General features: G+C 44.5%; 1 protein-coding gene across 1 annotated transcript in view; it reads right to left on the bottom strand.

Moving 5' to 3' along the window:
- Positions 1 to 24,358, bottom strand: part of nav3 (neuron navigator 3) — a 119,073-nt gene that overhangs the window by 4,498 nt on the left and 90,217 nt on the right. The window contains exons 20-34 of the mRNA XM_036519792.1: positions 23,636 to 23,659; positions 22,351 to 22,428; positions 16,121 to 16,204; positions 14,712 to 14,823; positions 14,384 to 14,505; positions 12,028 to 12,051; positions 10,716 to 10,888; positions 8,519 to 8,672; positions 5,324 to 5,510; positions 4,226 to 4,323; positions 3,906 to 4,001; positions 3,469 to 3,637; positions 2,002 to 2,237; positions 1,325 to 1,479; positions 802 to 873 (exon numbers count right to left, since the gene is read on the bottom strand). Of these exons, the coding sequence (XP_036375685.1) occupies positions 802 to 873; positions 1,325 to 1,479; positions 2,002 to 2,237; positions 3,469 to 3,637; positions 3,906 to 4,001; positions 4,226 to 4,323; positions 5,324 to 5,510; positions 8,519 to 8,672; positions 10,716 to 10,888; positions 12,028 to 12,051; positions 14,384 to 14,505; positions 14,712 to 14,823; positions 16,121 to 16,204; positions 22,351 to 22,428; positions 23,636 to 23,659 (1,784 nt within the window). The remainder of the gene's footprint in view (positions 1 to 801; positions 874 to 1,324; positions 1,480 to 2,001; positions 2,238 to 3,468; positions 3,638 to 3,905; positions 4,002 to 4,225; positions 4,324 to 5,323; positions 5,511 to 8,518; positions 8,673 to 10,715; positions 10,889 to 12,027; positions 12,052 to 14,383; positions 14,506 to 14,711; positions 14,824 to 16,120; positions 16,205 to 22,350; positions 22,429 to 23,635; positions 23,660 to 24,358) is intronic.

Genomic DNA, 24,358 nt, shown 5'->3' with positions numbered 1-24,358 from the left:
CTGATGTTAAGCAAACATACACACGCAACGCATAACCAGCTTGGAGAAGAGGTCCACCTAAGAATGAGATTCCTCATTTTAAAACTTAAAAAAGAATTTAACAACCAAGGAGATGCTCTAAATAGTATTTATGGAGCCCATATAATCTTGAGAAAAAGGAGAAACAAAGAACTCGTAAACAAATACATATAAAGTGTAGATCAAATATTGTATATAGATATAATATCACATGCAGTAAGATGTGCAGTTTTTTGAATTGGAAATTGAGCTGGTTTAGAAGCATCCACGAATGCCAAAACCTAAGCCTCACAGTTTCAAACAAAAGCTTGCTGACATTTTCTGTAACGTACTCAAGGCAATACAAATGAAAAATAAGTTCACCTTGAATCATTCTGAAGCAGGGACTAGGTATCTGTAATTACGTTCTTGTAGACTGAGGCATTCAACAACACACACTGTGCAATCAATGCAGGAGAGACAGTTTGCGGGCCACATTCTTATGTAAATTGAAATGATATAAACCTTATCTGTGAGAAAAATAAGGTAAAAAAGCAAGGTGTTGGACCTGGCTGTCATAACCGCACAGGAAACAGCTTTATTCACAAACATCAAAGCTGCAGCACAGACGTGACAAACAAAATCCTTAATATGCCCCCATAACGCTGGAGGTGATGGCAAATTCTGGATGAATTTCTGAGCTTGTCTGTTTGAGGGGTGCAAACAAAACAACAGGAGGGCTCAGAAAACTGGATTAAAAATAACAGTGATAATAATACAAAAGAGCCACGATGAGGCACACACCTGAAATTGTGGTGAAGCTCCAGATTGGGTGAGGACGACACACCCTGGTTCATGGTTCCGATGACATAAGGGCTAAAGAAGGGGAAATACAGGACATCAAGGGCAAGGCAATTAAACTGAGGGCAACACAATCACAGAGGAGGGCAGAGCCATTTGCCTCTCCTTTCATATGACAATATTCATACTCTGTTCCAAGGCTTACACTACAATGAACACAGAGCTGCTTAAAGGATCTCAAATGGAAATTTGAGAAATTGCTCGAATGGGATTCAGTGAACTCTGCACGCAGCAAATTGTACTGAATTTATCCAGGAAGATAGATGTGCTGTTAAATCACTGCCTGTGAAATAGCGCGTATAACATTACCACAGTGGAAGTATATGCTTTCCAAATCTGATGGCACTGTTCATTATTATTACTATTACTTATTAGTATCATTATTATTATTATTATTATTATTATTAATTCATTTATCAGCAGCATTTATCCTGTTTTGTGGTGTTCACAGCATGGTCATGCTCACCATTTGTGATATTTGCAGTTGAGAAACCCGTTGAAGATGTCGCTGAGAGAGCCGATGTGGTGGAGGTTGTCCAGGATAACCACTAGGGGGAGCTCCGTATCAGTCTCCTCTGAGCTGCACTGCTCTGCCAGGCTGGACAAATACTGCCGCAGGTCCTGCACACACAATCACACAAAACACTTTACCTTGGTAAACGGAGCAATACTGCGCAATTGCACATGAACACACACACAGCAGGAGTTCTATATACATTATGGAAGAACTGAGATATCTATGTCCATTTCTAGTATTTACAACCACAATCTATAAAAAAGTTCTCTTCTGAAACAGGTCTTATGGTGCTGCACACACACACACACACATAAACGAGTGCACACATGTAACACAGTCTACCATGAGTATGAAGAAATTACAGTCAACACTTCTCTCTGTTTCACTTATTTAAGGGAACAACATTTCAGGGCTGCTAAGCACCTCAGTCTACACACACAGGCACAGGCTGAGCCCTACAGGTCAGACATGTCTCTTTTCCATCCTGGGCTTTTGTCATTATCTCCTCATGACTGGGAGGCATATGAAAGATGTATGATCTTACACATAAAAGCACGTGAGTGTAAATTTCACTGATAGAGGGCCAGAGTCCTGCTAAAGCAGATACAGAGTTGTTAAGTCTCTACCTTGCTGGACTTGTGGTCCACATTGAAGCTGGCCACGCTGCCCTCGGTGACCTCCCTGCCGGACTTGGCAATAATGTACTCGGCCAGCTTGCTGGCCAGGAAGGACTTGCCGGTGCCGCTGGGCCCGGACAGGATGATCCGGCGGTGCTCCATCAGCAGGTTCAGGTAGCGCTGGATGATGGTTTTGGGGATCAGCGTGTCGAACACCAGCCCGTCGATGCTGTTCTCTTTCACACCTGGGAGAGGAGGGGGGACAGGGGCTGGCGTCAGACAAGCAGAGGAATGACTGAGCTCTGATACACACCAGACAAAAATAAATGTAACCATCACTAAAATATGAGGTAAAGAGGTAAAGGTATTATTACACTCATTAATAACTACATGCCAGAGGCAGAGGGACAAGCTGGTTTACTAGAATAGGAAGATAAAAGCCTTGTGTGGCAAGATCCCCAGGCTTACCCTGAGGGTGTAGCCACATTAGTATGTAACCTGGGTCAAAGTTCAACAGGCGTACATACAGAATGAGCATATGAGACAAATACAGGACAGCCCTAACATTATATATCATGTATAGCTATGACTGTATATTCATCAATAACTGAATACCCTGAAGGTGTTGCTATATCAGTACATACCCTGGGTATAAGGTCAAGAGGCTTTAGTTGCCTGCAGACAGCTACTAGCCATTGGGGCTGAGGAACCGGCAGTTAAATGTCAGTTAATTTCACAGGGACAGGAGAAACCATCACCTGATGTGATCCATCACACCTACCAGCTATGCTGAGGTATGGTTAATTAGCGTCTGGAAGTAATACAGTTCACCGATCCTGCCTGTATAATTCACTGAAGTTGCGATCTCGTGTTCAATGTCTCAAACTCAGCTTGTGACAGAGTGTGGAAGGAGCCAAAAGACCCTCTAATAACAGAACAAATGGCTACACAAACGTGTTTAATGATACGGTGTCTGGCAAACGTTCCAGCTCCTTTAGCTAGTTCAGATGAAACTGTGACAGTTTTTCTCGTTTTTGCTAGCGAGCTTTCTGGAAGGGTCACGACAGAGGAATCACTGGCCATCCGCCAACACAGAAGGAAGGCCCACCTCTTCAGACTGCATCTTGGCTCCCCTACCTAATAATAACACTTAGTCTTTCCCTTTCTTTTATGTTACGGTTTGGTGGCATTACACTTGCTGAATGTCTTTGCATTGTGGCACTTCTGTATTCCATATGGTTATTGGTTATTACAGCACTGTGTGATGGATTGAGACATGTTCAGATATAATCTGTCGTTTTCCGTGTGCACTGTCGTTCATGTGACATATGCACCTTTGTACCTTTGCTTTGTCAGTCACTCTGGATGACAGTGTCTGCTGAGTGACTGAATGTAGATGTGGCTGCAATCTTTCTCCAGCGCAGTGCATTGTGGGATATCAGGATGAGAGGATGGGAGGGGCTGGGACAGGCCTACCTTTGAGGCTGACGGTGATGACGTTGTTGTCTCCCACCAGGTACCCGCAGGGCAGCAGCTCGGGTACCTCGGAGGCGTGAGCTCGCACCACATCACCCATCCTGTAGCTGACGATGCTGTCTGAGTTCAGCCCCAGGCTGGTCAGCGGGTCCACCCGGAATACATACTCCTGTTCCACAGCACGTATTGGGTCACACACAGAGTGAGGTCAGTTAGAAGAGTGGCATCAGCACAGGTCACCATCAGCTTCATAACAATGCATTCATAAAATCCAGTGCCTGTGGTCTCAGATGTTAGAACACTGATGTCATTTGGAGCTGCCCAATGCAGATCATGTGACATGTGATCACATGACCCATTGTGTCTCTGTGGGATATTTACATTGGGGTCTATATTACAGGTTAATATTCATGAGGGAAAAAATCAGGTGTGTTTACCTTGAACAAGCGTCGGATGACACCATCTAACACATCCCACTTAGTCTTCCCACTCACACCAATGGATCCAATGAGATACTCCTGGAATTTCGTACCCTGGTTATACCAAGGGGTTCACAGATTATACGCATATTACAGACACAGGGATTTACCTCTGTGTAAATCACTCTGTTAGTGGTATGTTATTTCACAGTAATTACTCACACAGGACATCAGATAAAGCATACAGTTGTATTACATTCTTCAAAGCCCAAAGGCTCAAAATAAGTATTTGTAAAGTAGGCAATTGTCTTCACTGGTAGTGTATTCTGTTTTGTCACCTTGGTCTTATTGGATCCATCACCGATTGTGACCACAATTCTCACACTCCGACCCTCTTTCCTTAGATTGCCTTCATACCCGTCATCCAGGAGGATATCTGCAGAGACAAAGGCATCTTTCAGGTGCTTCGTAAGACCAAATTCACTGTGCAGACTACCTTCTACCCTTGCCTCGATCCCTCATTAGGGAAATGCTGTAGATGACCTCATATACGACAACAAAACAGGTAAGAAAGATTGGATGCACAACTCACATACAGTACGCTGTGTATAGACTCCCTCTAATTTAATATAGGGGGAGCGCCTTCTTTCAGTTCTGTTGCTTATTTTGACATTAGAAATTGTCAGACCGTGAAACGCCTGAAACTTTAAATTATGCCAACGGGTGACACACGGTAATTTGATGTGCTCCTGGAGGGATTATTTAAAGTGCACTAACTCATTCCCCGAAAGCGAGATGAGGTGTGTGGCGCTCTCTGCTCTGATGGCATGCCGGGACACAGGCTCTGCACCGGGGTGATAAGGGCGCCCGTGTTCCTCCACCCCTTCCCCACACGCTTCTGCGCTGACAGCGTCTCTCCGTCAATTAAACAGCACGCTCCTCTGAGAGCGTAGCGCTTTCTGCTTTAATTAGGGGGCCGCGCGTAGAGACGAACGCACTCTACGCGCTACAATGCACTCAAGGTTAAGTGCATGCGGGCGTGTGCCTTTCAACAAGCTTGTGGGCCGTCTTTTTCAATCTCAATTAAATGCTCAAAGTCTGTCTTTACATCCACCAGATGGGTGTCATTTTAATTTCGCCCACTGTCTGTGTGTGTGGTAGTGGACACCTGAAGGAACCCACCTTAGAGAACACATAATTAGTCCAATACGTAAGATGTGATCTGTAAAAGGTCCAATTCAGTATCATCAACTCTGTATTTGACTTCTTAATGGTATACCATACAGCAAATTTAGTGGATGGTGCATTATCATGCAACAGGCAACATCCTGACATGACTAAGTCTCATTCGCAAACATTCCCACAGACTGCAGAGAGGATGCCCTGCCCTGTAGCTGTAACTGGGAGGGGTGCAGAGTGATCGGAGATGCCCCTACCTGACATGATGGTGTCGGTGATGTTGAGGTTGTTGAGTGACAGCCCCAGCGACTGGCGGGAGGAGGACGAGGAGGTGCTGGAGGTCTCAGAGGGTGGGCGTGTCATCTTGACGGGGGCGGAGGCAGGGGCAGTGTTCCCAGTGGACTTCAGCCTGTCGTTCTCGGCCTTCAGCAGCTCGATCTCGTTCTGGGGGCAGAATCGCAGCGTCACCGCAACATTGCCACAACGTCTTCAAAAATGTCTCCTTGCTGTGATGCGATTTTGGGAAGGGATTTTAAAAGTGAGGACTGCAAGAACTCATTCAACCAAAAGGAACAAGACATATATGTAAAAAAGAGAAAAAACAGCCTTTCACGTGTAAGAGGTACGGGCAGCCATGTTATCTAGATGGTTATTTTAATTAGAGGGGATAGCTTTCAAGATTTTTTCACCTCCCCAGAACTCATCATGCCAGGGTGTGACTAACCCCAGGGGAAAAGGTCCACTTACATTTAGAGGGAGATTTGAGGGGGAACAGCTTCATTCCTTTGTCATCTTTTATTCTGGGTTTTCCATAAACATGATGGGATACAATTTTTTTATCTCATCTAAATAGCTCCTGGTGGGATAAATTAAGTTGCATCTCCTAATAAGTTCTTATAATGGTTCCCCCAATCTGCTGATCATAAGCAGTCCAAGTCATAAAAGTAAAAAGTCCCCATCATAATTATGCCGTCTGCTGATCTCCTTGTGCTGGCTTCTACAATAAAGGTCAGAACAAGCTGACACTAACCACACTAACCACCTTAGTAACTGTCCCTGCTTTCCTGCTTTCAATGGGTGGCCATGTGCCATGGATTGACCTTGTCATTGATCCTGCTTTGCACCTCACAGCAAGTGTGTGTGTGTGTGTGTGTGTGCATGCAGGCGGGGGGGGGGGGTTCCAGCTGAGTGGATGAACTGAAAGTCAGTACCATCACAGGTCATTTAACCACAGTGGTCACTGCCGCCACAGTATTGTTGATACACCTAATAATTTCCATTTTCCACATCAGCAACACATAGACATTTGCCATTTGTCACAGACAGTACAGTATAACGCTGATTACATAGTGATTTGTCCAACACACAAAATGTATTTGAGATTCAGTGTTCACATTTATGCAATTTAGGTCTATATCGCTGCATATACTCTAAAACCACATTGTATTTTACAGCAGAAGTCACCATTATAACCCATATCTTTTTATATTATCTGTGGTTTCCTACACTTGCATTCACTGGCTGCTGAATCACTGTGTGAATGGACTGTGTCGGCTGAAGTTTGCAGCTTAAGACAGCTGTCTGTCTTTGTGGACCTGCGGCTCTGCTTTGGCCCTCCCCTAAGGGCCGCCCCTCCTGCCCAGCCTGGCTGTGATGTTGGGGGGTAAGGAGAGCTCTGGGGTTGATGCTAATCCCCTCTGACAGCTGAATGAGTGGAGACGGCCCTGGTGCCCTGTGAATTCTACGCCCCAGTAGACTCCCAGTGAAAGCTGGCCCGTGTCCGACCCTACAAATCACCCTGTCTCTGTATCCAGAAACCCACTGCAGAACACTGCTTTATTCTGCTACGTGGGGGGGGGGGGGGGGGGGGGGGGATTGGAGCTTGTCACCCCCTGGGCCTGAAGAAGTGTTTGTATCATACACATGTGTGTGTGTGTGTGTGTGTGTGTCACCGTATCTGTGTGTGTGTACGGAGAAAGGGGGGCTATATTACATTTAGTCACTCAGCAGACGCTCTTGTAGTGCAAGTGACTTACAAAGCAAAGGTATAAACATGCATATAAGGTCATATGAACAAAGGTGCATACAGAAAGGGATAGACCACATCTGAACATGAGCCAATCCATCATTGTCTAGTGTTGAAATAAACAGTGCCATGCTGAATACAGAAGATACAGAGGTGAAACAGGTGAAAAAAAAAACAACAAGTACAAAAACACACAATACTAATATTACGAGAAAAGGAAAGGGTTAAGTGTTAGTATTAGGCAAGGGAGCCAAAATGCAGTCTGAGGTGGGGGGTCTTCTGTCAGCATCTGTTTAGCATAGTGGTAAGGAGCAGGCTCCTAAATGAAATGTAAGGCTCATAAATGAAAGGTTGCTGGTTCAATTCCCCGCTGGGGCACTGCTGCTGTACCCTTGGGCAAGGTATTTAACATAGAATTGCCTCAGGAAATATCCAGCTGTATGAACAGATAGCATCTAAAAACGAACTTATGAAAGTCGCTCTGGATAAGAGCGTCTGCTAAATGACAATAATGTAATGTAATGTAATATAGTGACATTACAGGTTGATTTGCTTTGAACCCACAGTGTCACCTGTCAGTCCAATGTCCCCCGCTAAAAGAACGCAGCCCGTCCGCTTTAAGAAGCCCGTTATTACAGCATGTCTCTGCCGCTCTGGTTGGGGCTGCCTGTGTTATGACAGGACTTTTATTAAATCCACAGCAAAGCGCGTGCCCACCATGGGAATGCGACACTCTGACGCTCCAGTCAGACCGGGACGTCTCTGTATGAATGCGCCCGTTTGGACTCGATAATCCCTGTTATTAAAAACCGAATAACTCATATTGTTACGGCCCTGACAGACTGGAAATACATCCTCCCCCCCAGTACACCCCCCCCCTCCCCAACGGTATGGGCCAAGTACACCTGTAGCGGCAAGCTGCAATGAGCCGCAGGTACAAATTCATAGGGATGGATGAAAATGAAAAACATAAAATAACACTGTAATGAAATGTAACATAATATAAAATGACTGACAGGTTTTCAACATTATCTTTGGTGGTTTCCAAACAAGCATGTATGCTGCTCAAAGCAATATTTCCAAGTGTGATACACTATTATTTCTAGAAAAGGCCCATAAAATATAGAGCATGTGCAATTTTAAACTTTATAATGAGAGCATCAGCTAAAAGTCCATGTAAGCACACATAACTGACTGTACACTTGTAATACTTCTATTTCAACTACAAAAGTGACATCAGCAATATTATACTGTGCTGAGTCTAGGCTGAACTGTAGATAATTTTTCCCGGGGGAAACTGAAGCTGCCACTTAGATGCACACTTTGATCATATATGCAGGCTTGGTGGAGAAGCAGACAGTTTGCAAAAAGCGCTACAGATCATGGGGGACCTTGAGGGATGATTCGCCCCATAGGGGTCACACACCTGCATGCGGTTCATGGCCTCGCGGATCTGGTCCAGGTGGTGGGCGGAGCTTAGGGCCTCCAGGCGGATGTCCGTCAACTTCAGCTCCTTCTCTCTCAGCTCGTTCTTCAGCTGCAGGATGATCTCGGCCTCGGCCTCAGTGCACTCACACAGCCTGGGGAAAGAGAGACAGGAAGGTCACACTCCTACACACAATTACATACTGACACACACACACACACACACACACTCACTCACACAGCCTGGGGAAAGAGAGCGAGGAAAGTCACACTCCTACACACACACGCACACACACACAATTACACACACACACACACACACTCACTCACACAGCCTGGGGAAAGAGAGCGAGGAAAGTCACACTCCTACACACACGCACACACACACAATTACATACTCACACACACACACATACTCACACACACACATACTCACACAGCCTGGGGAAAGAGAGAGAAAGGTCACACTCCTGCACACACGCATACACACAGTTACATACTGACACACACACACACGTACACACACACATTCACACAAACATTCACACATATTTGCACACACTCACACAGGGGCAAAAGCCACATTAGGGAGATAGAGTTCTTCTTCTCAAAATAGAGCAGAACATATTAACTTGAGTCACTTAGTACCATACCAAGCAGTCATTGACATGATTCCCTTGAAAATGCTGTTAAAATGTATGCTGAAATGTCACTCATCACTAAAAAAATCATTGCCACTCTCATATGTTTCTAAAGCTACATATACTGTAAGATATTTTGTGAAATATATGCACAAAATTACACACATGAAAATGGCAATAATGCATGCATAACATTTCTAACATGACACTGACATTATAAACGCTTCCTTGTGTTTTGGCTTCATTGTTAAAAATGTTATTTTTTCCAGTGTCCATCGTATCCTTGTCAGTTGAGACCAAGGCTAATATAAATTGTTCATTACTGAAGATTCAAGCCTGAACAAGCACAAACACACTCAGGTCGCCCATCCTCCGAACTTCAATTTAAATAATCACATTCACCAAACAGAGTTTTTTTCTGCAGGGCTGAGTAGGCACTCGAGCACAACTACTGCCGCTGTCTCATCCTCTCAAGAAGAAGCACCTAATGAAGCCGGGGCCAAACGAGTGCTTCAGCTGGCTCATGCAGTTCTGATGTAAAAACAGGCCACACGCTTGTCGCAACTGGGAAACTAACGTCTTCTAGCCAAGGGAGTGGCTGACATTGAGATTGAGGACCGCAGGGATCTCTCGCTCCCTGTATGTCAGGGGAGCTACTGCTTACCACAGCAACGTCACAATGGAGGGAAATCCTATTAACCATGCGCTTATTGTTCCCCTCTGACAAATAATTTCACGAGGTTTTAACAAGCTCATTTTGTCGCTCTGTTCCTGTGAAATGTTGTGGTGTTAGAGCCCAATTAAGAGGTGTGGGGCGGGACTGATATGAGGAAAAGGGTTATGATGGTGGTAGGAGAAACAGACAGGCGACATCAGCACTCCAAACTCCAAACCCATGGGAGCATGCAGCGCGTTACCGAGATCTGTGCTTGTAGACCACGTGGCCATTTAGCCTTTTCTTGGGCATCCAAACGGGAGAGGACTTGCTATCGCAAAGACATTTACTACAGACAGACAGACGGATAGACACACGAAGCCGGGGGGAGAAGGTGAAACACACAGGTGTTTAAAATAAGCCGAAAAGAAAAGAGAAACAGGAGCGGTGAACAATCTGGAAATGTAAAACCAAGAAGGCTATTTGTGGCACTGCAGTGGGTGGATGTCTGTTGTGTCCCTGTAGAGTATGTATGTTTGCCTGTATGTACTGTATGTGCAAGCAGATTTTGCCAATGTGTCTGTGTATATATTTGTATACAAGTGTGCGGTTGTATACACGTGTGTGTGTGTGTGTGTGTGTGTGTATGTGTGTGTGTGTGTATGCCCATGCGTGCATATATGTTTTTATCTGAGTGTAGTGCATGTACATGTTTGTGCATGCATGTGTACACATAGTGCACATACATGTTTGTGTATGTGTGTGCATGTGCGTGTGTGCATGCACACCTATTTGTGTTTGAATGTAGTGCGCATACACATGTGCATGTGTGTAAGTGTGAGTATATATATATATATATATATATACACTTAAGTGTGTGCATCCTGATTTTCTGAACTCACTCTGTAGTGGACGTGGACAGCCTGAGAGAGGCGACACTCCCCTGCTTGGCACCGTGCTGCAGCTTGGGAGAGGAGGGCAGGGAGGAGTCCGTCTGCTCCTCGATGTCCGAGTGGGGCGAGGGCGGCTTGTTGGGCTTCTTCTTACTGAAGGCCTGCTTGAAAGAGCTCCGCAACTGCAAGAGAGAGGACTGCGTCAAACGCCACACCCACCAGCGCATCACTTCCTGCACGGGTTAGTCCATCCAGAAGTGCTCTTCAACAGCCTGGGGTCAGTTAGAGGGCAGCAAAGCATTGCATTAAGGGTCTGAGGGATACATTCAATCTAATGCAACCATACAGGGAACACAACTGACGCAAATGTTTCAGGGGGTGGGGTCAAATTATAGCCCTATATCACTTATCAACATGGAGTTTAACATCAAAGCAGACATAGCTGTTTCACAGAACAGAGAGATATTCATTGTAATGGCTGCCAGTTCATTCTGAGTGATGCATTAAATGTACTCACAAAAGGTAAAGTCTAAGCTCTGCATTCCAGTAAGAAAGGTTGAGAGTAATTGGTAAAGGTGAGCAATTTTAAAGGCTCTTCTTATATAATACATGTAAACATGCTGTAAGTTCTTTTCTGCAAACGCTTGCATTGAATATCTTGTAAATAAAAATCACTGAAACACGTATACAGTATACAGGTTTAAACAGGGTATGAGAATGGGAAAGAGGGGGATGCATCTTAAGTTTTGAGGAGCCTCAGGAAGTTTGGGATGAAAGTACTTGAAAGTGAGTGCAAAAGATAAGACCCTAAACAGACCATTTCTAAACCTGAACATGCCGATAAGTCAATGATAACCAAATAAATGGGTTTATCTTGTGTTGTGCTCAGGGTAAACTTTACAATTAAATAATGAGTCAAATTCATTTTATAACATTAATGCTACACTCAGTTACGTTTCCCAAATTGCACTGGTGCAATTTCAGAATCATCTGTGCATTTATGTCAGCTGCAGAGAATCTTGTCTATGTATTATCATAGTGCCCTTCCTCTTGTCCTTAACTGAAGACGTATTGGACAGAAATTTCAGTTGTGTCTTTTTCTGGGTGATGTAGATCCTCTAACTCAGCGTTCACGTACTTCCACCCCCTGAGCTTGTAAAAAGACAGCCTGGACTCCAACTGCCGTTCAGAGGGTTTGGGGGCTGTTGCCATGCAGATGTCTGACTGCTGTTGCGCAGTACTGAGCGACGGGGGCTGGGGTATTGGGGAAAGGGGGCACCCACAGTACGCGCACTGAAGGGGCGGGTCAAACACCACTAACCTGCGCAGGGATGGAGTCAGCCACCTGAAGGTAAAACACACTATTACAATGCCGTCTGGCTACAGGTCATCCACACACACAGGGGGCGCTGTCACAATCACACAAATAACCGAACACAATCCCCTAACATGACAGTCTTGGGGTGTCGTTCATTATCACTGCACAAAAAACAACTCATTATTCAAAGCCCACTGAAGCATTACTTTGGGTTTCAGTTCATTTAACAAAGCTGCTGTGTTGTGAAGTGTGATGTACTTAGGACCAAAGTGCATGCAGTCAAACTGCATATGAGATGCTGTTGTCAGATGAGTGGTGCATTTTAGTCAAATTATTTCAGAAAAAAAAACAACACCTCCACCTCTATTTATGCTTTAAACCACTTTTCTTCAATTTTCTGAGACAGGGCATCCATGCAAGAATTTGATCATATTCATATCTGAATAATCTGTTCATATTCTTCTTATGAATAAAAATTCACTTCCTGGAAGATTCAGCAGTGTTTGTAGCTATGTATGTGTGTTTGTATATATATGTGTGTGTGTGTGTGTGTGTGTGTGTGTGTGTGTGTGTGTGGGTGTGGGTGTATGCGTGCATGTGTGCGGTCATGCGCGTGTGTGTGTGTGTGTGTGTATGTGTGTGTTTTGTCAGACATTTCCTGTTCGATAGAGACGTCGCTCTGTCGCTAGTCTGCTTGGCAGCCGTGTCACCGACAGGCTAAGCTAGATTTCTCTCATTATGTTCAGTCTGCTGGCCACGTCTGAAGAGAATCAGGCAGGCCGGGGTCCTTTCAGGCTTTCAGCTGTGGCTGCTGCCTGTTTCTCCAAATTGATAAGAGCCTCTGAAGCCGTAATGGAACAAACTGGAACTGGATTTTTGTTTATTATGAATGCTCTGCCTCAGCCCCTCGGGGACGGGGGAAGTCACTTGAATTTGTATGCATCCTCACTGATCTGGGATTTGCGCATTACGCTGCAATCTCGGTAACCCCTCAGCCGAATATTACATGCATTCCAGGCAATGGGAGCTGAGGGGCTGAAGAGATGCAGATGAATAATGAACAAGTGATTGGGAAACAGATTAGTATGTATGAGTTTTCACATACTGATTTTCCAGGGGTCAGAGAGTGGGCGGGGTTAAACTGGAGCTGGGTATCTTCTTTTCAACGATCAAACAGTAGGGATATTTAAAATTAAAGGTGCTGTTGTGAAGCACAACTGTTGAGCTTAATGACCAAACACATAAATTGATCTAGGATTAAAAGCAGAAAAATACTGAATGGGACAAAAATAATGTACTACATCTTGTAACAAACAATCTTATCTTCATAGGGAAAATATTAATAATGCCGCATGTTCTACATGTATTTATATCATAAACAATGTTTCCTGCTGGTTTATCCATAGAACATGACCAAGAATGGCATGAGCCCCATAAATCACATCCTCCGTTTCTACCAAGCACCCTGCGAACCGAACCCCTTGTGAATCTTGCACAGTCATGTCACGTTCATTTGTGTTGCATGGTAACGTGCAGCCATGGGAGACTAAATTCCAGCAAAATCTAAATTAATTGTTGTCAGACATCTTGGATGGGTGTAAAGTGTAAAGTGCAAAGTGTTAGCTATTGATTTCAGTGTCTCTCACGCGGCTTCCACTGCGAGGGAACACGGCAGCCCTGGTGTTTTTGTAAGGGTGGATTTGGATGGATGTGCTGTTGCATGTGGTGCCTGTCTCTAACAGGGCAGGAGCCTTCCAGTACAAAGGAGATGTTACAGAGGGAAAAGAGGCTTAAGAGAGCTGTGTGCTTTATCAAGGGGAACATGGAGGGCTAGAGGCAGTGGGGCGGGACCGTACAGAGCCGTGCTTCCTTCATAATCAGCTCTATGTCTGTCGGTCTCTTTCCCTCTCCCTCTCTCTCTCTCTCTCTCTCTCTGTCTGTCTCACAGCCCCCCCTTTCTCTCTCTCTCTGTCTGTCTCACAGCCCCCCCTTTCTCTCTCTCTCTGTCTGTCTCACAGTCTCTCTCTATATCTCACTGTCTCACAGTCTTTCTCCCTCTCTCTCTCTCTCACACCCTCCTGGTGTCTTTTAGTGTTCCTCTGGCAAAAATGACTTGCGACGAAGAATGAGACGAAGGGTGGAATTAAGAAATATCACACGTGAAACAAATTTATTCTCCATCAATCAGCTAAACAGTGTATGAAGAGGGCACTCACTGCATGTATGTTGATATGGATGCATGTGTTTGTGCATACTGGAAAAGGGCGGGGCAGGGGGGGGTGGGTCGGGTTATGTGAGACGCCTCCCTCCCCACTAACCCCGCCCTCCATCTCCTCCCTCCCAGAGCCCGCCCTCTTACCCAGCTCTTCTTCTTCTTCTTCTTGGCCTCCGCGTCGGCCCCGCTGCCGATGCTGGAGTGGCTGGTGCCGCTGTTGATGCTGGACATGCTGTCGGACGAATGCTGCCTTCTGATGCGTAGATCTGAGAACATACCGTCACACATCTGTAGTCAGTGTCAGATTCGTCCTGCTATAATTAAGATTTATAACTACACAAAGGAAAACCTCTCCATGCTCTCTTCTGCTCTCCCCTCCTCTTCTCCCCTCCCCTCCTCTCTGACTCTCCTCATCCCTCCTCTCCTCTGCTCTGACTCTCCTCCTCTCTCCCCTCTCTCCTCCCCACAGTACCTTTGTGGACATGGTCGGGGCCATTAAGTGCCACTTGGATGGCCGTCTGAGCGTCGGTGTTCTGTGCTTTCAGAGCTTCGATGGTCTCCCTCAGCTCCGCTAGCTCTGACTCCTGAGAGGCACAGATGATGTCGTTACAGCATACGCAAAAACCACCTACATCCCTCCCTCAGATCCAGGAGTATCAGTGCAACACAGGAATCAAAGATGGCACCCATGTGCTTTAAGGCTGGCCAAGGACATTCAGTTGTCTTTTAAGACATTTTCACAAGCATTCTGATACACACTTATTGGATTTCTGGACGCATGACTTATATTAATATTCAAAACCCTGAGAGAGATTCATTGGTATGCATGACTGAATCAATCCACCTTTAATTACAACCGTCAGCGACTTTGCTCGCACTCAATCGAGAGCAGTGATAAGCTATAAGCAGATTTACGAAGCTAAGAATATAGTTTTTCCATAGTGTTTTTTTCACCTGCTTGAAATAACCTACATCAGACTACAGCCTATTGAATCTGCTCGATGAAATGCAAGAACCACAGCGCAATTCCTCAAAGTCATTCCGGGGGTCCTGATAGAGTTTCCCTTTTAATTAAAAGTTGGTTGGTCGCTGTGGCAGGCCTAACAAAGATGTCCCTCAAGAATCGGCCTCCATTTAATTTAGCAGGGATTAAAATTGTCAAAGCTCATCAGTTTTATCAAGGGTTTTTGTGAGAGCAGACAGAGGAAAAAATCACAGTTCACTTTAAGCACGACTTAAACACATGCACCCTCTTCAGTGATCTTTGTTTCAGAGCCGGGTGCAATTCTGTTATTCTGTTGGAGGTCTCTCATCGTAATCCCTCTCAATTATAACTGCTGTCACTATCAGCTCATGAGAATAACAACCTCTTGAGGTCTGAGGGCATGAAGACTATCAAGTTAAACTCAAATCAGTTCTCTCTGAAATTCAGGCTACATTTGCAAGTATTTTGGTGTACATTCTTTCCACTTGTTCATGTTCACTGAAACTGTGAATGTCACCTGGAGAACATACAGTATACATCAACAGCATCTGTCCTTTTTCCTGGAATGAAGACAATAGATGTTAAAACAAAGTAAATGCATTTGAGGTCTTGGAAAGAGATTAAAGTAAGAATGTTCACAAACACTCTCAAGTGTTAATCGGCTTGCCGAACTTCACAGTTGCTATGGATATTCAACATACCCGTGCCAAAAACACACACTGACAAAGGAATAAGTGGGCTGAAAAAGGAATGTGAAGGTTATAACAGTCGGGTGATTGCCAGTTTTTTTTTAACTATCATATGTGTATGGCAACCTAGCTGTGTTCTGGTACAAAAAAAGAGGGGGCGGTGAGGGGTGTGTGTGTGAGTGTGTGTATGTGCTAGGGGTAGCGTACCTTCTGTTCAGCGGTCATTGTGAGGCTCTGCAGTCGGCAGGTCATGTTCCCCAGACTTTTCTCAAAGGCGGCCACCAGGTGAGCCTGCAAACAGCAGCACGTCAGACGCACTAGCAACACAGACGAGAACCATCACACTGCGCTGGGCGCAAAGAGACATTTTCATGGAAGCAGCTGCAAAACAGCCCATTCCCCTTGCTTGCCCTATTTTTACAACATGGTGTTACGCAGCAGTTCCACAACAGTAACTCCTGGATGTCTGCACCTCCTCTTTGCCAAATGAGGATCATCAGAAATCGGTTTTGTCATTGCAATATATTATTTACATTCATTATTCTTTCTGTTCAAACGGATGCAAAAAAGTTGCTTCAGCCCATCTCATTCTGCAGTCTTATGGTTTGTAGTACTATGCACAAAGCCTGCAGAAAGAACACAGGAAATGCTGAAATCCCACTTTGCTGTAAGGCTCCTCTGATTCCTCAGAACATCTTCCCCAGAAGGCCCAATCACATAGTATAAACATACACACTTCGGGTCAATTCCTCTTCAATTCAGTCAACACAGTGAATGAGATAAATTCAAGTCATTAATCGCAAATCTGTCATGATTTTCTATAAAGTTTTTTTTTTTTTTTTTCCCCGAACGATCTGAATTTCTATCCATTTCCCGAGCTGTGACTGAACCGAGACGGAAATGACCCCAACTCTGATACGCACACGCTCGGGTAAGGAAACAGCCAGGGCGCGGGCTGGGAGGAGCGTGCACACAAAGCGCGTTATGTTGCAGTGCAAGCGGAACATGCTCCCTGCTGTGCGTGATCCCGGGTGCTATTTTTCTGCTCTGAATTACAGATGACTGCCGCCCCAGGCTCCTTGTCAGTTCACCCCACCGCTGCTGTTCGCACTCCTTGTCAGTTCACCCCACCACTGCTGCCCCCCCCCCCCCCCCCCCCCTCCTCCCTACCCCCTGCCCCGCCCCCAAAAAAATCCCCATCTACCACTCACTCTGGGCTCCCTCACACCCCCACCCCACCCCTCTCTCTCATAGGAGAAGTCATGGTCTTGGCAGTGATTAAAAGAGCCGCAGAGTTAATTCCTCCCGCGCCTACTGAAGAGATCTGCTCACGCAGACGGCTCATTACAGCAGCACTGCACAGGCCTTTTTACGTACGCATTTGGCCTAAGTTTCTCTCAGAGCCCCCCCCCCCCCCCCAGGCCTCATCTTGCTCTAACACTGATGTAATGCACAACACTAACAATTCCTCCTTCTGGTACTGGGTGATAGCTTTGAAGAGAGTCTGAACTGTGAGTTAACATTAGAGGGTTCAAAGGGGACGTGGCACAAAAAAAAAAACACAGTAGGAATATATTCCTGGAGGGCTGTTTGGTGCCTGAGGATGGAGGATGTGGTAGCTGCAGAAAAAACACTGCCAATTGTCTCAGCTTTTTTGTGAACTCTCTTTGCATGAGTAACTACAGTTCAAACACAAAGCAAATAAAAATATTATATTCATGCGCTAGACATAAAAATGATGCCCTTCAACAGAAAATGTTCTGTTCAAACAGATAAAAAGGTAGCCTGAGACTCACAGGGTTGAAATTGTGTACTTTTTTATGGACAACCAAGGACAAGGTTGCAAGGATAACACTTCAGTTTTATGAAGGAAAAAATGGCCCAGATAAACCAGTTAGAGATTTACAGGTGTTAGTCTTTCAATCCCATATCATGGCCACACACTCTCATCAAAGGAAGGGTCAAATCGGACAGCATCAGTCAAGCAAGTAAGTGTGCTTCAAATGAAGCAATGCAGTATTTCAATAAACATGCAGTGGGCAGAAAGCCTCACTCACGCCAATGGACGCCCTAGTAACCTTACATGAACCACACACAGTAAAGCTCTACTACGTGTGACCTTCTGACGCAAAGCACCTGCTATTCCAGCCTCTCTGACACAGAGGAGTGTGCCCACAATGTGTGACCGACTGCGTGATACTCAGAAGGCAATGGAATCCAGTCAAAACAACCCAGTTAACGCGGCTGAGAACAATGCTGAAACTGCACTGGCAGATATTTTGTAAAACCCAGACATAGCTGCTGTACACAACACAGTCTCTACCAAAAAGTGTAACTAGCATAATTTTCAACTTGATGAAAAATTAAACTGCAATATTTCCACAGATAATTTACAGTGAAACTATTGGGGCAATTGTCAAACATGAAAGCAATAAACAGTTTTCATAAACAACAAGGAAATTATGCTTACAATAATTGTGTATGTTTAAAAAGTCAGACTGAAACTGACATTTTTCAATTGTATCTGACAAATGTACTTATCTTATTAACATTTTAGATGAAGTAACAATAATAATCAACTTGTAATATAACTAATTGCACAAAGCTTATACTGAAGGCAGAACATGGACACAGGTTTGAAGTTATAATATTTAAAACTGACAAAATTCCACTGATATTATAAAGGGTCTGCTGAAGAACTAAACTCTTGACAACATACAAACATCTGTTGCACTGCACCTAGGGAACAGCAATGTCAGTGACTTGCTCAGAGCAGGTGTCTGTCAACTCAGTAAGTTGTGGAACTATTGAGATACCCACTGACTCAACTGTCAACAAATAAAACCCTGTTCAGACATTACAACAGGAGAATCAATACTGAATCACTAACCACACAAGTAGTCTGTTTGATTAAAAATCCTCTCCTTCAAAATATTCACCACAAACTATCCAAGGTATTCAATGTACAAATCTTTGTTTTGGTTCTGTATTTATAAAGCACACAAATAAATATGTCTCATTTGTTCCTTCTGCTTTACAGTTTGTTGTTAACTTTGACAAATTTATGTGCTACAGTATCTCATTAATTGAAGTTTCAGCAGTCACAGTTTTATGAAAATATGTGAGTGACTAAAACATCAAAATGTATGAATTTTCAGTCAAAGCTAAGGTCAAACTGCTACACCAGAAGGCTTTAATTGGCTCCCTTCTAAGTACATTTAGCGCACATCACTTTCTAGAAACTCTATATTCCAGCCAGGTTCAGCCAATCCAACAGTTTCTTTCCATCATTCTGTGAAAAGATATTATAAAGAGAAAAGAAAAATCATAAACATCTTTCCTCTCTTTTCTGGTTTGCTGCCTTTGCCATCAGGTCTAATGTTTCATACACCAGCCCATCAGCAGCGGTAATGGTACATGTCCAAACCTATCGCCACCCCGTCAGGTGTGCTCCCCCTGCTGTTCCAATCACAGCTTCCCCACCTGTCTGCCCCGCAGGAGGGGCTGCGCAGACGCCCACATGTCCCTGGGTCGTGCCGTATGCGCAGTCCTGACCCCCCGGCTGACCCCCGGCCTCCGGGACCCGGGGTAGTGGTTCAGGGCGGGCCAGACCAGAGAGCCGGCCAAAGAGCTGCCCCTGGTGCCCGTGGACATCCTGCTGGTCCTCAGCTACGCACACACCCCCAACGCACACACACACACACGTCTGCTCTGCTTGGACTGTCTACTGACAGAGGGGTGGAGAGAGAGAGAGAGGGAAGCTCAGCCCTGACCAAACAAACCCAACTCAAGAGACTGAGAAAGAGAGAGGGAGAGAAGGAGAGGGAGGGAGAGAAAGACGAAGGGACAGCTCTGTTCTAACCCACTCACTCGCTACTGAGTAGGAGAGAGAATGAGTGGGGGGAGACGGAGAAGGGAAAGAGAGAAAGGGTCAGCATTGGTCCAGGAAAGTAAGTCACTACTGAGGGAGAGAGAGGGATAGAAGGTGAGAGAGGGGCAAAAGGGGAGGGAGTAGAGAGAGAGAAACGAGGGGGGGGTCAACATTGATCCAACCACCTAACTCACCCGTGAAAGTGAACAGGAGGGGACAGGGGGAGAGAGAGAGAGAGAGAGAGTAAAAACAGAGGGTGGGACAGAGAGAGGGAGGGTGAGTGGGAGGCAGGGTGGGTGAGATATGAAACCCACTCAAATATCTGGCTGGAATGTGGCCCAGTATCCATAGTATAACAGTCCCAGTACCACCACAGGTTGTTCTGCTGCCGTTGTTTCATATTTCCCTGCTCGAGTGATCTGATTATGCCCAAAATCTGATATTATGCTGCTTGAATGCTATCAAAAAGAAAAAATAGAATCAAGAGGAACGTCACAGTGTGACTTGTATGACCAAAGTGGCCTCCAAGTAATGGCTTTATTTCACCATAAACACAAATCAATCAACTTAATCTGGAGAAAGGGGTCAGCTTCTTCATTTGTGTGACTTTAAACAGGCCACAGGCATGTCATTAAAACCTGACTTTTTCTATAACAATACTGAAACATCTACGCAGAAGTCAGAAACTACTAAGGTAACTGCAGCGAAAGGCTAAATGAGGTCAGTTAGAATTAATTGCCAGCTCACTGGCATTCATGAAACAGAATTATTGTTCACCCAATGCCACAGTGAAAATGTGACGCATACCTTTTAAACCTTTTCATGTCATCAGTCTCAGATGGTCTGTCTATTACTGCAGGACAGGTCAATGTGACTTTAGCCATGAAATGCAATCAAAACAGATGAGCATTTAAGATGTAGTCAAAGTAATCTGTAATTTTTAATCTGTACCTGTAAATGCTTATGCTCTATCGCTTCAACTGGGCCAGATATGATATTAAACTTACCACACCTTTGCTCTATGCATAAATTCAAAGAGCATTGTAAAACAAACCCCAAGGACAGACGTACCCTGCAATTCCCAAGGAAATAAAAGGCCATTTGGTATGTCCAACCATAAACTATCCCTGTGGTTCTCTTTTTGCTGGAGACAGCCTTCCTTGGCAACCATTACCATGCACTGACAGCTCTGTGCCAAATGGATGCTATAGGAGGATGTGGCTGACATTTGCAGGGCCATACCCGCTGCTACTAAAGCTCATATGGGCTAGGAAAGAACTCCGCCACCATATGGGTTTCTCTGGGTGAAACAGGATCACAACGGCGGCTCCCAGACTCCCCCTGACGTCTTTGAGAACAGATGAAAGGGGCAGGCAGGTCCCTACAGAGTGAGGGAGCAGAGACGAGTCTTCATCAAGAAGGGCTTACTGGACCAACCGTCCACGCCTTACAGTGGATCAGTGGATCTTACTATGGCAGCAGAAACCACTCCCACCCTGCTTTAAGCTTCTCCCAGCAGCCCTCTTGGCCAATGATCACTGCACTGCTTTCTTCCTGCTGGAGGGAGAGATCGGCCACCACCCGAGACCCAAAGATGGTGACACGATTGGATGGTTTGCACCACGCTATTCTGCCAATGGACTTCGGGTGGGGGCTAACGGAAGTTCTTGCTGCTAGACATGACCCATATTACCTACTACTGCTGAGGTAACAACATAATAATTTTTTTCCTCCACATAGGGGGCCGCTTTGAATACTTTAAAGTCAAAATATGTACGACACCATGAGGAAACTGAGTGTCATTCACTGGTCTTTAGGGGGTTTGACAATTAGGCAAAATCCGAGCCTGTTCAGTTTGGAGGTCTAGATTATTGTATCAATTGCAAATGAAACAGAAAGTGAAAGCTCTCTGGAAGGCCGCTCACAGCTCCTTATCTGTTAAAGACTGTCTCAGTCTCAAGTGCTTTGTAATGGAGGACAACAATGAGGATTTTCCTCCTTCTCTGCAAAGCAGCAGCCATCTGGGCTTCACAAATGTAGAACGTCAGAACTCTTCAAAACAGCCCTGCCAGTTGGCACCAGGCTGATTAGCTTGCTCAATTAATGCTTTTTCAGTCAGACTGGACAAGACTTATTTGTATTCAGGAGTTGATGGCTAAATCGGTGTTGCAGAAAACACCTTCTGCAAACAGCTTCATTTAGCTTTATATAGCTGTGTAAAAATGTCCAGCCAGGCAGCGACCCAAACATGCACACGGATCCACGGACAAACACACAGACATGCGCACTCATGCTCTGACACATACAGAAACCTAAAATCAGCAAAAACGGGCAGGTTGACCGATAATTTTTTGTTAAAATAACTGAAAAAAGCACCACACTCACAATATACAATCAGATAATCTTCAACAAGTGACATTGTTTAACTGAAAATATTCCTCTAACAGGAGCTTGAATTTATAATGTGCGTGAACTCGACAGCACGTCCACAGAATGATAAACACCATTCTCTTCACTGCACCTGCGCTGAAGCTTCCCACTGCATTTCTGGGTCATCGTCACTTACGTTGGCAGACAGCTGAGATGTCAAAGTCGCGACCTTTTCCTGGGAGGCGTCCAGCTCTCGCCGCAGTTTCCTGATTTGCTGTTGGCACAGAATATCAGGTCATGTACCTTACGGGGTCAGTCCTGCAGCCAGAGATGCCATGGCAAAGCAACTAACACACAGCTTCATCTAAACAACGTCTAGGGTTGTGTTTAGAAAGAAAAATAATCAACAGTTTATATCCCAATCATAACTTATTATGTGTATCTAATTCAAACTTGAAACAGAATATTGCAAAGCTGATTCGCAAGAGCTTGGTATGTCCAATCAGGCACTTTCTGTTAGTTTTATCTTCCCCTATAACAACCCCAGCTACCTTGGCATTTATGCTGAAATGAAATTCCTTTAAAGACAGTAATACAGCGTGCATATGAGGCCTCTGACAAGCACTCACGCTTACAGGAAAAGCCACTTATGACAAACTTTGATGTGTTACATGAAATGCAGTAATGAAGCTTGAATGTAAATGATATATTACCGTAGAGTTTTGGACAGTTTGGCCCTTAATTGAAAAGAGAAGAGTAAAATTAACTCTATGTTGCATGCTTGCCCCAAACAGCAAAAACTCAGTTGGGAATAATTAGATTAGTGCAAATGAAATCAGTTTATTAGTTCTTGTTGTGAGTAGAGATTAAAATCCATTACAAGGTTAGGCATTCAACATCACATATAGATCTGCACAACAGTCTTGGACAAACATGTCAATATCACAGACTCCATGTAAGATGGATTAATTAAATGAGAAAACATGAAGCATGGAAACAAAGTCAAGAATCAATAATGAAATGTGTCTTAAATAAGAAAACTGTGAATAAAACATGTATGAACATATAAAAGAAGCAAAACAAAGTGGGCTTTAAATTAAAATATTACTCTTGATTTTTGTCCATGACTGTCTTATTGTAAAGATGGTTTATGCTGTTTGGTGATAAATATCAATTCAAAGGTATTATCTGGAAGGCTGATTGATTGAAAAAGCAATGCAACATAGGGTTAAACAGCTATTACCAGGGGAATCACTTCCCACTTATAAACCATCAGTTACATGGCAGCTATGGTAAAGCTAATAAGCTTAAAAATGCTGCCCTTTTGCAGATGACGTACTGTTCATTAACTGGTCATTTAATTTTTGACACTTTAACGTGGATCACTGTGCTTTGATTAGTTCTGACTGTTAAATCATCATAATTATTGTTACAAAGGTACTGTAATAAACATGTGTTAAACATGCATGGAAGCTACATACCTCTGAGTAGGCCTTTTCTTCTGTCTGTGAGAGAGAGAAAGGGCAAACCATGTTAAACGGTGTCAAACCAAAGCAATTGTGAGATACAGTTGTGTTCTGATATCTCCACTGTGAGGACAAAATGTATTCATATTTATGTACATGATTTAAGCACAGCACAGCCAACGGCCTAGCAGACAGTAGATAATATCACCTCTTGGGACCATACATCATTCCTGAACACATTTCTTGATAGGTCTGTATCCGCAAAGAGTTTTGCAGAGGAAATGATGACCCACTGATCTGGGCAACTCACACAGCAAGCCGAAAGGAGATGGTGGATAAACCCAAACGCAAATCCAACATGGTTTCTCATTTCTCAGTTCATCAGGGTGCCAACCTTTCAGCGCATTCTGTTCACCCCATCGCTTATTCAGCTGAAATAGCAGTCTAAACAGGATGGGCTTCAAATAATTTGAGAATATTTCTGCTTAAGCACAGGAAACAGAGGGAGCTGAGAGTGGCAGATGCGTGTGCGTCGAGTTGTGGATCAACACGAGCTTTTCATTGTTGTGACACATGTAAGACAGGCGCATCGGACTCCTCAGTTTTTCCTCATGTCGAAGACAGTACAGCACAATCCTCAGGCTGTTTATTTCATCACCCTAAAGCCCAGGCTTGAGTGACTGCAAACCACTTTATTACTCAGATTAACAATTAAATCAGTAATATTTGCAATATATC

The sequence above is a fragment of the Megalops cyprinoides genome, chromosome 25, assembly GCF_013368585.1.
Source record: "Megalops cyprinoides isolate fMegCyp1 chromosome 25, fMegCyp1.pri, whole genome shotgun sequence".
Classification (NCBI taxonomy): Eukaryota; Metazoa; Chordata; class Actinopteri; order Elopiformes; family Megalopidae; genus Megalops; species Megalops cyprinoides.
Note: the sequence above shows the minus strand (reverse complement) of the source record. Positions and strands in the feature narration are given on the sequence as shown.